Source organism: Arachis ipaensis, chromosome B9, assembly GCF_059453495.1.
Source record: "Arachis ipaensis isolate K30076 ecotype BB chromosome B9, ASM5945349v1, whole genome shotgun sequence".
NCBI lineage: Eukaryota > Viridiplantae > Streptophyta > Magnoliopsida > Fabales > Fabaceae > Arachis > Arachis ipaensis.
Genome location: NC_142444.1, coordinates 19255395 through 19269610, shown reverse-complemented (window position 1 = coordinate 19269610; position 14216 = coordinate 19255395). Strand labels below are relative to the sequence as shown.

The following is a 14216-nucleotide window of genomic DNA, read 5'->3' as shown; positions in this document are numbered from 1 at the left end:
GGAAGAAGAATTTGAATAAGAAAAGAATTTAATCATAAGAGGGAAATTAGGAAGAATGAAGAGGGAGGGAATAATTTTATTGATGACGTTCTAAAAAAAGAGGATACAAATTACTCATTTCATAGTTACTTGATTCTATCACTATTACTCCTTTTTTTTTTTTATTAGCGAACGAGTGAGCTGACCACTCGACCAACACAAATTAATTTCTATCACTATTACTCTATAATAAATTCTACTACTAATGAGAATTTTTTAATTAGGCTATGGAACTCAACTTTACACCTTACATTACATTCCACTTAACGCCAACTTTGCCCTCAAAGTTGTGAAAAAAATATATATAAATTCTACTTACAATTAATTAAAAAAAACACATAATCCTAAAAATAATATTTACTGTTAATAAATATATATATATATATATATATATATATTCAAATAAGTCTCTAAAAAATTTTTTATCAGATATTTTCGTCCCCAAAAAAATGTTAATATGTTAAAATTCCTGAACTTTATAAAAATAAAACATATATATCCTTCTATCGCACTTTTAAAAACATTTTCAGTGACCAAGTTGGTCAATAACTCAATTGCTAATTCACATTTTGATCTCAAGGTTAAGAAGCGTGGCACCATGCAAATCTACAAATTCATTAGAAAGAGTTTAACTTTTTTTTTTTTCATAATATCCTTTTAGTCTGGCAGGTTAAGGACTAATTCAATGCGAATTAAAGTTTCATTTAAGGGTTTGTCACCGGCCAATGAATTACTGCATGCACAAGGCAAAATTTGAACTTTTTACACTTGCTTAAATAAGCTACTGAGCTAACCACTAGACTAATACAAATATTCACACATCATTTAAAGAACTTAATAATTGATTCGAACTGAATAATAATAATAATAATAATAATAATAATAATAATAGTAGTAGTAGTAGTAGTAGTAGAAACAAATCATGCAATTACATTCTATTAAAAATTAAATCCTGAAGGAAACTCGATTCAATATTTCAATTAGTAAACAAAATTGAAGTTGTTAATCAAAAAAAGGTCGACTTCCATGAAATCTTAACTCACTGCAGCAACTTCAGGAGGCATCGGAACGGCAATAACAGAATAGCAGCGGCCGCAAAGTGTAGGGTGATCTGAGACTGAACCAACCTGCTCTGAGTAATTCCAGCATCTTTCACACTTTGAACCAGTAGCACGCGACACACCAATCCATACTTTAGTTCCCTGAATTAGGCATTCACCACTATACGGTATATTTTTTACATTTTCATCATCCAATGAAGGAATAATCTCAGCCTGTATATTGACAATCAAACATTTAAGAACGGTAAAAAATCACCGGGTGAATTGGAAATGTAAACGGAAAAACATTGATTCTATACAATGCTAATGCAAATGCTAGAATAACAAATATGGATAAGAAATAGGTGTATCTTGCATAACCAGAGATTCCACATCTCCTTTGGAACATGGAAGCCAAACTTGAGCAATTTCAGGTTTAAACTAGTCATGTTGATGGACAAGTAACAATTAACGGATACAAAATAAATCAATGACCATTTTAAACTAAACAGTAAGCAGGCATGTGCAAGTTTAGACTTGCAGAGTTTTAATATATCACTCAGATCATGGGAGATTAAGTTGTAAGTAACTGTAATTTTCCACCTTTCTCTCTCCAAACACCATAAAGATAATCAATAAAGGTAGCAAAGCAAAATTATAGGCGAAACCATCAAGGTTGTTTTTGGAACCTTATGGAATTGGATTTGATTTGATTTGTAAATCAATTTCTTCGTTTGGAAGAGATAAAAAAAATAGAATTTGATTTGATTTGATTTGTAAATATCATGAATTTACTTTATAACTAAAACTCAAATCCCCTCAATTTTTAAATGATTTTAATCCGACTCGGGCTGACTGCTGGCCGATTGCACACAGCAAACCGACAGCCCAGCCGTCCCTGGCCGACCACTGGCCAACTCCCCGGCGAAATAGTGGTGGCACTTCAATTGTAGTGCAAAGTTGTGTAATATAATTGGAGAGTAAAGGATAAAAATGTAAAAAAATACCCTCAAATCAATTCTCGTTAATCTATAATCCAAATATAAAAATTGATTTGTCATTTATTCCAAACACAATATTTGATTTCCAATTCAATTCAATTCCAAAAGTTTTCGTTCCAAGATTAAGCTGCCTGCATTACACCCTTTGGATGCAACCTTTCTCCAAACCCTACATAACAGCAAGATGCTTGTGTGGTGTGCATCGGGCTGCCCCAAGGGATTTGATTAAAAAGTGCCCTAATCTCATGTAGCATGGACTAGCTTTCTAATACTACCAAAATCCTAAGAAAAGCAACAAAATATCGTTGGTTGTCTGTAGCATTCTATAAAAATTGCATTTCATTGGTCCTTAGTCAATTAGTCACTTAAAGTTACATGCCTTGTAGCTGTAGCCTGTAGACATACCTGAGATGTTATGAATAGGCGATGCAATGTATCAGCATCAGTTGTGGCTTCACAAAGTTCAGATAGTTGGGATGCCAGGCTGGCATCAGATGAATAAATGTAAACCTTCGCATCTAAACTAGCACCAATTAGTTTTCCGGTTCGAGCAACCTCCAATACTCTATTCACCTCTGTTCTTAGCTGGTAAAACAAGACTCCATTTACCAATAGATTCACCAACATAAAGATATATCTAATAAACAAATTAACTAACTCAACCATTCTATAAAGATTGAAGAAAAAAAAAATTTGAGCTACTCTCTTCAATTTCTTTTCCATTTATTTTGCAAAACTGCAGGCGAAATCAGTAATAAATTTTTTTTTTAAACATCAAAACAGGACATATGAGAGTCCTAAATACACCCGATGGTTATGTATTATTTCCTTCTTGCTAAATTGTGCTAGTCCATAGTTTATGTACTTCGGTATATGGAAAAAGTGAACAGAAGAATCATATCAGCAAGAAAAAAATTGAAAAGCAAATAGAGTTTAATGCACTCACACTGTAAATAGGTATTGTTGAAATATGAGAAGAGATATTTGTGTGTTTGGACACTTTTTTAATGTCAGAAAAGAATTTTATCCTATTGAAAAAAGAATTCATTGTTTTTTAAAACTCAATTCTATGGTTTGGAATGATTTAAGTATATTAGTGGAATTGAATTCAGTTCTTTAGTTTGGAATGACTCTTAACTAAGTTGAATTCTCATTTTAGTATACCTCATTATATATATATATAGAGAGAGAGAGAGAGGACCTCAAGAATCTTTCCCCAAAATTCAATTTCTTCAACGGGGATGTCAAGCCATTTTTCATTCAAGGCAGGCCATTTTGCTTCAAATACATATTTGGCAACAGAACCATACTCAGTTGTGTACTGAAACGGAAGATTCTGCCATACATCCTCAGATAAATGAGGCAATATTGGTGCTATTAGTCGTACAATTGACAGGAGATGAGCTGCAAGAACTGTTTGGCAACTTCTTCTTGTATAACTTGTTGAACCCCTGCAGATCATCACGAAACAAATTGTTTTATAGGACAAAATGGAAACACAGAATAAAATGCAAAACAGGCAACATCTTTATGTTATTATCTTGTATTGTAAATTTGCGATGCTTGCATATATGCACAATGGGGAATGAGGTGCATAAGAAACAAGTAAACATGAACAGAAGAAACTTACCCAACGTAAAGTCGATCTTTGGCAACATCAAAGTAAAAATTTGACAGGTCAACAATGACAAACCTCTGCAAAATCTGTAATGGGAGGAAGATATGTAACTTTTAGCAAATCAAACAAAGAAATGAGAAAAATACAGATAAATTACATGAATGGTTACACTACGAAAAACTTTTTTTCCCAGGGTATCCACCTCCAGACACAGTGACTAATGCCTTTCTTGCAGATCATCCACTTAAGGGAAAACAGCTGGCCATAAAATGCTTTCTTTGCCTAAGGTGGGATCAAACTCCCAACCTCTTGGTTAATTGGATTAGACCTTATTAACCCAACAATCATTTTCAAGTACAATCAGCACATTTGACACTTAAAGTTATTAGAGTACAGATGGACCTGAATGTGTCATGCTCTCCCACACCAATATATGCTTTAGCATTAGCATAAACATATTTCACACAGGCACGCATGCATAATGGTATCACCAGGATCTAAAATAAATCACCTGAAATATTTTGAAAAACTGGTAATTTTCATAATTCCCTTGAATGGTTTTCACAACATTTTCAAGCTGATAGAGTGCATGCTTATCTATCCTGGGAAGCTGATGGTATGAAACAGTATAATCTGCCTGTCAACAAAACAATTAATGTCAGAAGTATGAAGAAGCGAAAGATGTATACAGCTATCGGCATACATAAGTCTTCCAATTTAATATAATAAAACACATTTAGTTACTTGCACTGCGTTAGGAACCAGCGAGGTAATTGTAGCATTCTTATTGCTTTATATACTCTCAAACTCTAGTATTCTACCTTTCGGTTAAAGTTTATAGAAGGGTAGATGAGAGTGGGCTAGGGATGAGTGGCACTAGGAAAAATATCCAAGCTGAACTAGCTGATGTGGAAAATCATGGTAGGAGAGAGAATGAAGAATGATTCTGTTGCAGTGGGGAAGGGCAGGGTTTTGGGAGAGACCAGGGTCTCTCAAACACCCTGAGCTATTTCTTTCATTTTGATCATAATATACACACATTTCAGAGAGGTCACTACCTCACTGATATTAACCTCATAGTCTGTACATAAACTTTTCATTGTATCTATAATCCCTTTAATTTCAGGGTTCATCCTTTACATAGGTTTTATAAATGTGTATAAGGAGAGGCAAGAGGTATCAATTCAGAAATTAGCTCTCTCAGAATATCCCTAAACTACATCTATTTAGAGAACAATTACTTATCTTAGTTTTCTTGCTATTCTTTGATCCAATCCTACCAAATATTATCAATTTTACTGGCATCGACTAGGGAATAGTTGGTTACGAATAAGATCGAAAGGAACCAGTTGACAAGTTAGCCATTCAAGAATTAAGATGTCATTCTTATAGCCCATTATACATCCATCAGATGATAATACACACTTCTCTTATGTTTCTTGTTATTCTTTGATTCATCCATCATAATATTTTATTGTGGGCAGTAATTCCAGGCAAGTGAAAACAATTTCACTTGAGCCACAGAATTTGAACTTACTTTCCAGTCATGAAGATTTGCCAGGAGGTATCTTAAGGAACCCCTCAGCTTCCTGTAAATCTCTGACATTTGACGAAGAATCTGAGAGCCAATCATCACATCACCGGTGTAATCTACACTAGAAACCCAGAGTCGGAGAACATCAGCACCATATGCAGGTGATTCCTGATAAAAAGGTAATATAAAAAACAATTGAACCACAATTTTGATCAAGGGTAATGATAGAGTTTAATACAGTTCCAGAACTAAAATTCCACAGAACTAATCTACATAACTAACCTTTTGATTTTTACCTCCTTCAATCACACTACGTGGATCCACAACATTACCTAAAGACTTGCTCATCTTTAAGCCTTTCTCATCTAATACAAATCCATGTGTTATAACAGAAGAATATGGAGCCTTCCCTGTATCAGAAAAGAAATGATAGAATCAGTACCTAAATGCTACAAACATACCAGATATTATGATTTATACATGCCTTTGTTACACAAGCGTGCAACAATGTTTGTACATCCACATGCATATTTTATAATAAGAAGGAATATGCATTCTTGCAAACCAACAACTATGCTAGATTAATTACACATTTTCTTATTATTTGAGCTCCTAGTTGATTTGTAGGCTTTATCAAAGCTTTATCACCTTTATAAGGACCCTCTATAAAAAACTAGATTCAAGTATAAGCAGTCACAAGGGTTTCACCAATGTCAATAAGCGAAATAATGTTTCTTCCGGTTGTATCAAACAGAGAAGTAGATTGTCATATCATAAAAGAAAAAGCAATATATTACCTGTTGTCGCTACACTTGTTAACAACGAACTCTGAAACCACCCTCGATGCTGGTCTGTTCCTTCAAGATACAAATCTGCAGGAAAACTAAGGCAGTCTCGTTTTCTCAAGACTGAAGCCCAGGATGAACCTGAAGTAAATTTAAGATTATAGTTAAATAATAATTTAAAAAAAAAAAAAAAATCCCAAGAGCCAAATTCAAAGGAAAGTAGATACTGACATAAATATGGACAACTAAATGCCAGCATAATTAACTTGGATAGCCACCATGGGCAAAGACTCTATTAGAAACAAAGGTGTATTACCCAATAAACATACCATTAAGGCCATGGATCTGATTAATATCTCAGTTTTAATATGTTTAGTAGTTATACATTACCACTGACAAACATTAGCAAGCCATTACTAACTTATTATAGTTACAGTACTTTGCCTACAGGAAAGTATTAGGAGTGTGGAGGAACTTATAAAACAATGCACCAGTCACGGTTAAAAATTGTTTTACACCAAAATTGTACCTGAATCAAACCATACATCCATTGTGTCAGTTCCCTTCTCATATTCTGCTGCTCTGTCTCGGTATTTAGTTGGGAGAAGGTCCTCAACTGTCATGTACCACCATGCATCACTACCCTTTTGGGCAATAATGGCTGAAAATGAATTTTAGGATGCATTAGTTTCATAGGGCCAGCATGCATTATAAGAGTATATCAATTAAGCAACTTTGGAATATTTTATTACTGCATGTAAAACATTAAGAAAATAACATCTATATATATCTTCTAATTATTGAAATAGTACTTACACCCAAAAAATTTTTTCCGAAAAAAAGAATAGTGCAAACATCAACTAGAGAGTTGACAAAAAAGAAAACATGAATTTATCATTCTCTTGAACGCACATTTTACATGATTGATTGTTTCTTTATTCATGAGAGGTTCTCTAGATTGCAGATGATAAAAAACAGGAATCGGGACACCCCACGTCCTTTGTCGTGATATACACCAATCAGAGCGATTGGAGGTCATTGCTGAGATTCTGTTTTCCCCCTGAGAAAGACAGCAACAAATATGATATGCAGCACATTTCCAGCTGAACAAATTTACAAATATCAAAGGAGCAGAATTATATAGGAATATAAACTTTAAAAAAGAGTACCTGAGCTGGAACCCATTTTACATGGCCAATAGCACCCATAGCAGCATCACGAAATCCCTCTACTGATGCAAACCATTGCTCCGTTGCTCTAAATATTGTCGGTTTTTTGGTTCGCCAATCATATGGATACTTGTGTTCTAAATCAGAAAACATAGAAGAGACCAGATGATGATGATAAATGATAAGGTCTATAATAACTATTCTCAGCACATTAAGAGAGTTTGCAAAGAGTGACAGGAAGAACTTACCATATGATTCTTCTAGGATAAGTGACAGATTTTCGTCCAAATATTTCACAACAGCAGTGTTACCCTCACCAAGAACATCAAGCCCACTAAACTGTCCAGCTTCTTCAGTGAATATCCCATGCTCATCTACTGGTGAAAGAATGGGTAGCCCATACTTCTGACCAGTTACATAATCCTCTTGACCATGTCCTGGAGCAGTATGGACTAATCCTGTTCCTGTTTCTGTTGTAATATAATCTCCCCCAACTACAACTGGGCATTCCCTGTTATCTACCGGATGGATGTATCTAAAATCAATGTTAAATCAAGCCCTTAGTGCAATTTTTTCCCCATTAACAATAAAGAGAATACATTAGAAAAACAAGTAGCAGGTGAAAAATAAAATCAAAGAAATCAACTGTTCATTTTTATACTGCTAACAACCTGTAGTTTTCCAAGTCAGAACCCAAAACCCTTCTCTTGATAACAAGCTTCACACCCCATTTTGCCTCTAACCTTGACACAAGCTCTGAAGCTACAATGAGACATGGTATCTTCTCATCCTTTAAAATATTTCCAAACTTTTTCTTTCTATTTTCACCAGAAGACGAGGCACATTCATCTAATGACTCTACTTCAACAACAGCATATTCAAGCTTGGGATTTATTGCCACAGCTGAGCATGAAACAATAAGTAGACATCAAGATGAGACAGAGTGGTATATAAATTAAATTTAAATGAACATGACAATCAAAATTATGAGTACTTGACCAGTAAACTGTCAATTGAAAGGTTCCTACAAAAAATTACTAGAAAAGACCCAATAATAACAGTATCACCAACAAATTCAGATGATATTTCTAAAGAGAAGGTGCACCCAAACAATTCTATTAATTTCTTCTTGCACCTTTTTCCCATAGGTAATCTAGATCGGAAGAAGTAACAATAATTCCAGCAGAAACAGCACAACCGTTTTCCCTTAAGTCTAACTTTAGTGAAGTCCCAAGTGAAAAGATAAAGAATTACTTTCATATCTTGGCTTGGTGAAACTAATACTTAAAACGGATACAAACAAATATAGCAGCACTGCACAATCTGTTGTAGGACATTATGGGGTTATATTTAATCCATGATGCCATCTCCCAATGAGAAAAAGCTAGGCTGTCACCGTTGTCGTTTTCGTTGTTGACTAAGCTGGACTATATTTATGCTCCTTTTTCAAATTCAAGACATTGCAGCTTAGCACTGAGAAATTAGCATAAATACAAATAGTACTGAGGGTGAGGCCATTATGAGTATAGAGCAGGGACACTTGGTTGAGTTGTTGTGTCCACGTGTCGGACACATTTACATACACAACAATCAATGATACCCGTCTCGTCCGACAGGCATATCTTCCATGTCCAGCTGTCTTAATAATAAATAAATAAAAACTTCTTCGGACATGCCTCAATTCACCCAACTACAACCACATGCAGGCGTATCCAACCTTATTCTTTAATTATATTCAGGAAATGAGTTAAGAAATAATATGTATTATTGATTATTAATATAAAAAATTATCTAAAATGTTTTATATAATTAAAAGAGACAAAAAAAAGTATTGAAAGTGGTTTGTTTGTATTTTAAAGTCAATAAAATATCAAGATATCACTATAATTTATCTGAAAAAAAAAATTGTTATATATATGCTATGTCCCTGTAACTAACAAAAATTTGAATTTAGTGTACCCAGGTGTCCCATGTTGTGTCCTGTGCAGTGTACGTAATCACTATCCATGCTTCATATTTATGACTAGTGAAAGCAATAATAAATACATCCACAAGTTGTGAGCGAACATGAGAAATGGAAAATCTACCTGCATTGGCAGGAATAGTCCAAGGAGTTGTTGTCCATACAGCAATGCATAAATTTGGAAATTCATGTAGCAGGTCATTTGGCACAAGAGGAGCACTGACAACTCTGAAAACGGCGTATATACTTCTCGAAACATGCCCTTCGGGATACTAAAAATAACCAAAAGAGGTGGTAACAAGAATACACTAGCCTCACCAAATCAGGTTCTAAAGAAAACTACAAGCAATCAAACCCATGTAAACAAAAAGACAGAATTTGTGTGGAAACATGTTTAATTGACTATGGATTATGCAACTTCCACCCACACTATACAACATCATATTACTTTTACTTGCCTTTGGATTCTACAGAACACTAGTGATATAGACATTAGACCAGAGGTTTTCAACATAATGATAATTCAAACGGTAAAAATACTCAAAAATAGTTCTCCTATGATATATGTGATATCAAGTTAGTCCTTAAAGCCAGATTTCTTCTCTTCTTGTTATAAAATTTCTTCTTTCATCACCAAAAATAAAAAATCCTTCAAAGATTTTAGACATCAACTTGCTTCCTCGATATTTAAGCAAATCAACCGAGTCCTTTAATATATATTTAAATCAACATGATATTCTGATGGTTACTTTATATATGAAGGACCAAATCAATCTAAAAATATTTCAAGGTGTACTTTAATGTTCAACATATCTTTTGACAACAGATTAACATTAAAATCACCTCTAACTCGGCCTCAGCAAGTGCTGTCTGCGAAGAGGGACTCCAGTGAACAGGTTTTCTGCCTCTATAGATATAACCTTTCAATACCATCTCACCAAATACTTCAATCTAGGAGAAGAAACATTCAAACAATATCACATGAAGTTGGGTGTACAGGAATATCAAAGCAATCTTAGCAGTCTAGTAAGGTCTTGTTAGAATGTTTTGAGGGTCATTCTAATAAAGCTCTCATAGTACAATAATCCAAGCTCTAAATTTTCAGGTCAATAATACACCATAATAGCATCCAAATTCGAAAGTGTTGAATTCTAGAATTTCTTTTAAGCCATCTAAAATGGTAAAAGAGAAAGGCTGTACCAGCTACCTGGGCAGCTTCATATTCTGGATCTAGAGTAAGATAAGGATTGCTCCAGTCTGCCCATACTCCATAGCGCTGGAAACATTTAGTACCATGTTAAAGGAATAAACATTTTCTTAACAATTACAATTTAAGATAAATTGAAAATTTTGCAACATGTCTATGATGCAGCAAGTTACAGCAAAATAATGCCATGGAAAAGACACAGCAAGGTGCCAACACGAAAGGTACCTTAAAAGATGACATCTGATTTTTAACAGTTTCTTTGGCAAATTTGGTTGCCTTTGCTCTCAATTTCAATGGTGTAAGATTATTTCTTGCCTCCTGATCCAGTGACTGCAAAACTGAAATAATTCAAAACAATCATTCCGCCAAAATATGTAATTGAATATATGGGTCAAAATGTATACCCATGTCAACTTATAATATACATAGGCAGGTGAAATAAAAAGGAGCAAACAAGAAGGAAATTTAGGTACATTCAAAATTCATTCTTATATCCAATATCATTTCAACCCTAGCTATTTATTTTGGAATAAATCAATCTATATTTGTTTTGGTAATATGAATATATCAGTCTATATAAAAAGCCAATAAAGAAATCATCAATTTTTACTATATTTAAGACGGTGAAAATAGTAAGCAGAGCAGTCCACTTAATTTTACCTTTTAGATTTAAAATTATTATTTATCACCATTCAATGAAATAAGCTAAAGTTCAAATGCAGTTTACTCCTCAGTCCTTTTCCATTTCACCTAGTTTGTCAAGTTTATTAATGGATTTATTATACAGCTTGGCAAATGTTAAGGCTGTGTTAGAATCCAATAGAATAACATCAGGCATCAAATCATTTTTCCACCCCTAAAAATCTAGTCAGTTCTCAACAGACAACTACTTAGTAGTGGGATTATGTTGATATAAAATAAGGGAGGTCTATGATACATGAAAAGAGGTGTGTCATATCATCTCACCCCAAGTTGTCAATGTGATCTACTCATTTATTCTTTTATGGCTATTTTTCTATAACCCTGACTAGCTCACAAGCTCTGGTCATATCAATAATCCTAGATAAGGGTTCCCCAATACAAAAGCAAAGCAAACACAAAAATTATCTAAAATGCACAGCTTTCTAATTTTTCAACATGTTTGCAAGGGAAAGTACCCTATAAAGACCATGAGCTTTACACCAAATAGATGCTAGGCATCTAATCCTATCTCAAAACATGCTTGTCAGAGGAAAGGCTAGGTCAAAAAGACCTCCAATGGTCGTCCAAAAAGTTAAATTAGACCCATCACCCACTGTAAAGGAGAACAAGGGATAGAATGAGTAGCATCGGAAACAGAATTAAGTTAAGAACTCTCTGTATACGTTGACAAGTGGTAAATAAGTTAAGAAAGTACTAGTGCATTACTTTTTTTCTTGAACACAACCAAGAATTAGGACCAGCTATCATGGGGACGTACTGCGACAAATAACACTTGCCTTTTAATTCAATTGGTAGGCCATGACAATCCCAACCAGGAACGAAATGAACTTTATAGTTTTGAAGGAGCTGACCAGAAATAAAAGTACAAAAAAATCTTAGCAAAATATTTTATAGTCGCAAGTGCAGAGCAATTTAGGATACAATACACATCATAAACAAGTATCAGGTGGATTTAAAATACACTTTATATAGAATGTGACAAAAAAAATTGCAAGAAAGAGGAAAGATACCTTATAACGATTTATAATATCCTTCAAAATTTTATTTAAGGCATGGCCAATGTGCAGATCACCATTTGCATATGGCGGACCATCATGGAGAATGAAATTTCCCTGATCATTGTTTTATTCAAAGTATGTCAATAAGTTCATAAAATTGCTTGGTGAAAGCTAACTGAGTGTCGATAACTTACGCCAGTGTTTTTATCAGCAATGTTCTTTAATACTTGATTTTCGTCCCATATTTTCTGAAGTTCAGGCTCTCTTTGTGATGAATTTGCTCTCATGCCAAATGTTGTCTTGGGAAGATCAACTGTGTGCTTGTATTTACCATCTTCTTGTGCGACTCCTAATTATATGACAAGTATTGTAATTAACCTTGGATATATATGCTTATTCTCTTTAATTAACATGACAAGCAACAATAATTTAAAAAATCATGTTGTGAGATAACAAATTCAGTACCTTCGGCAGCCTTTTTAGCTGCCATAACTGGGCCTCTTGATCTTCGCTTTGAGGAACAGAATTCCTCCGCTGAATGAGTACAGTAATTTGAAATGTTTGTGTTGATCGATACTGCTTTAGCTAATGAGACTCGTGAGGGATGAGACAAGCTATTAGAATTAGTTCTCCTGGAGGATGAACAAGTAGTTCGTGATAGCACCTGGATACATTTTAAAGCATATCAATAACCGCTCACAATTCATGATCGAACAGCAGAGTCAATAGAACACAGGTTTGCCAAATTGAAACATGAAATTAAGCATCGCAAGAGCCTTAATGTTTGAGGAAACGCTGAAGTGCGAAGGCACGAGAATGAGTGAAAGAGTGAATGAAAAGGAACTGCAAGAAAAAGCGAAACCTTAGAGAAGTCATGAAGGAAGCATGGTACTGGCGGTTGTGTTGCTATGATACAGCGGTTATGCATGAAGGGTACTGAAGGCTTGGTGGTTCGCCAGTGGGTAATGGTGGAAGATGAAAATGGTGACGTGGCTCGCGGCAGAAGGACGCCCTTCGTCATGGAGAAGGCCGGTGCCGCAGGGCTGTGACTTGTGAGTGACCGCTGTGCATTCACAGCTCGGAGACTGGGCAAATGGAGCCCGCGGGCAGAAAGAGAGGTGGACGGCCGCAACAAGGGAGTGAGAATGAGAGGATGAGGTGTAGACACTACAGTATAGTGGTGGGGGGGCTAAGGATTTTTCCTTTTTACGTTATTTACTTATTTTTGTGTCAAAGGTTTGAGGCAGAGAACAAAATTAAAAAAGAAAAAATGCAAGGGATAACATTAGAGATGCTGCTGACCAATTTGGTCTGCAAGAGGCTAGTTAATTCCTTTGACCACAGGGGTGGATCTCTAGTATTTTAGGATGACAATGAAACAATACATAGTTTGTTTATCCCAAATACTTTTTTCAACCATTAAAACGAGTGAGATTAAAGGGTCCGAACAAAATTTAGCATTATAACATTGAGTCCATTTTTTATTATGAGAAATTCCCGTAGATCTCATTTTATGCCATTTTCTAATGAGCAGGATCTTCTGCAGAGGCAAGCTCAGAGCATACTTTATGGCACTGGATTGAGGAAGAAGGAAATAATACTAGTTAAGTTTTCAGAGAGAGAAGAAAAATTTAGAACATTTTATGAGATAGAAAGAGTGGGTATATTACAAAGTTTCCTGAGATCTGATCACAACTGAGGTGAGCACCTCCTTTTATAGAGGTCTCTAGATAGAAGCGATATCTGGACAAACCTATCATACAATGCCAGCTGGAGGATAAGGATAAGCCTTATCTTTTTTGGCATTTTCTAGACATATGACTGAGGTCACTTTATTTCAGCACACTCATAATTATACATAGTGGGAACAACAGTGTCATAATAAAGGGACGGTTTGAAATAGTCTTCTGGAAGGGTTCCATCACCATCTGAGAAGGATGATGTGTCATCAAAAGCCAAATTGACAGTTCTAAGATCCCTATCCGGGTCTTGCAGATATGCAAACGGGTCTTCAGTGTTTCCTTCATTCGGGTCTTAGGCATCTTGCAGATATGGGTCATATGGGTCTGAGTTTGGGCCTTCAGCATCATTGGGTATTCCTACATCAATTCTAGTTGGGCTTGGTGGTAAGGCATACACTCTTCCATCTGGATCTTCAGA

General features: G+C 35.0%; 1 protein-coding gene across 1 annotated transcript; it reads right to left on the bottom strand.

Annotated features, from left to right (window-relative positions):
* Positions 1–880: 880 nt before the first annotated feature.
* Positions 881–13383, bottom strand: OVA2 (tRNA synthetase class I (I, L, M and V) family protein). Its single transcript, XM_016319854.3, has 22 exons — positions 12919–13383; positions 12522–12720; positions 12251–12405; positions 12069–12170; positions 11835–11904; positions 10582–10694; positions 10357–10425; positions 9993–10100; positions 9274–9421; positions 7858–8089; positions 7435–7721; positions 7187–7323; positions 6930–7077; positions 6547–6678; positions 6030–6158; positions 5515–5642; positions 5236–5400; positions 4210–4335; positions 3711–3784; positions 3282–3531; positions 2486–2665; positions 881–1313 (listed from the first exon to the last, which is right to left on the bottom strand). The coding sequence occupies exons 1-22, from the start codon at positions 13075–13077 to the stop codon at positions 1074–1076; spliced, it is 3351 nt and encodes a 1116-aa protein (XP_016175340.1). The 5' UTR covers positions 13078–13383; the 3' UTR covers positions 881–1073.
* Between the last annotated feature and the right edge of the window lie 833 nt (positions 13384–14216).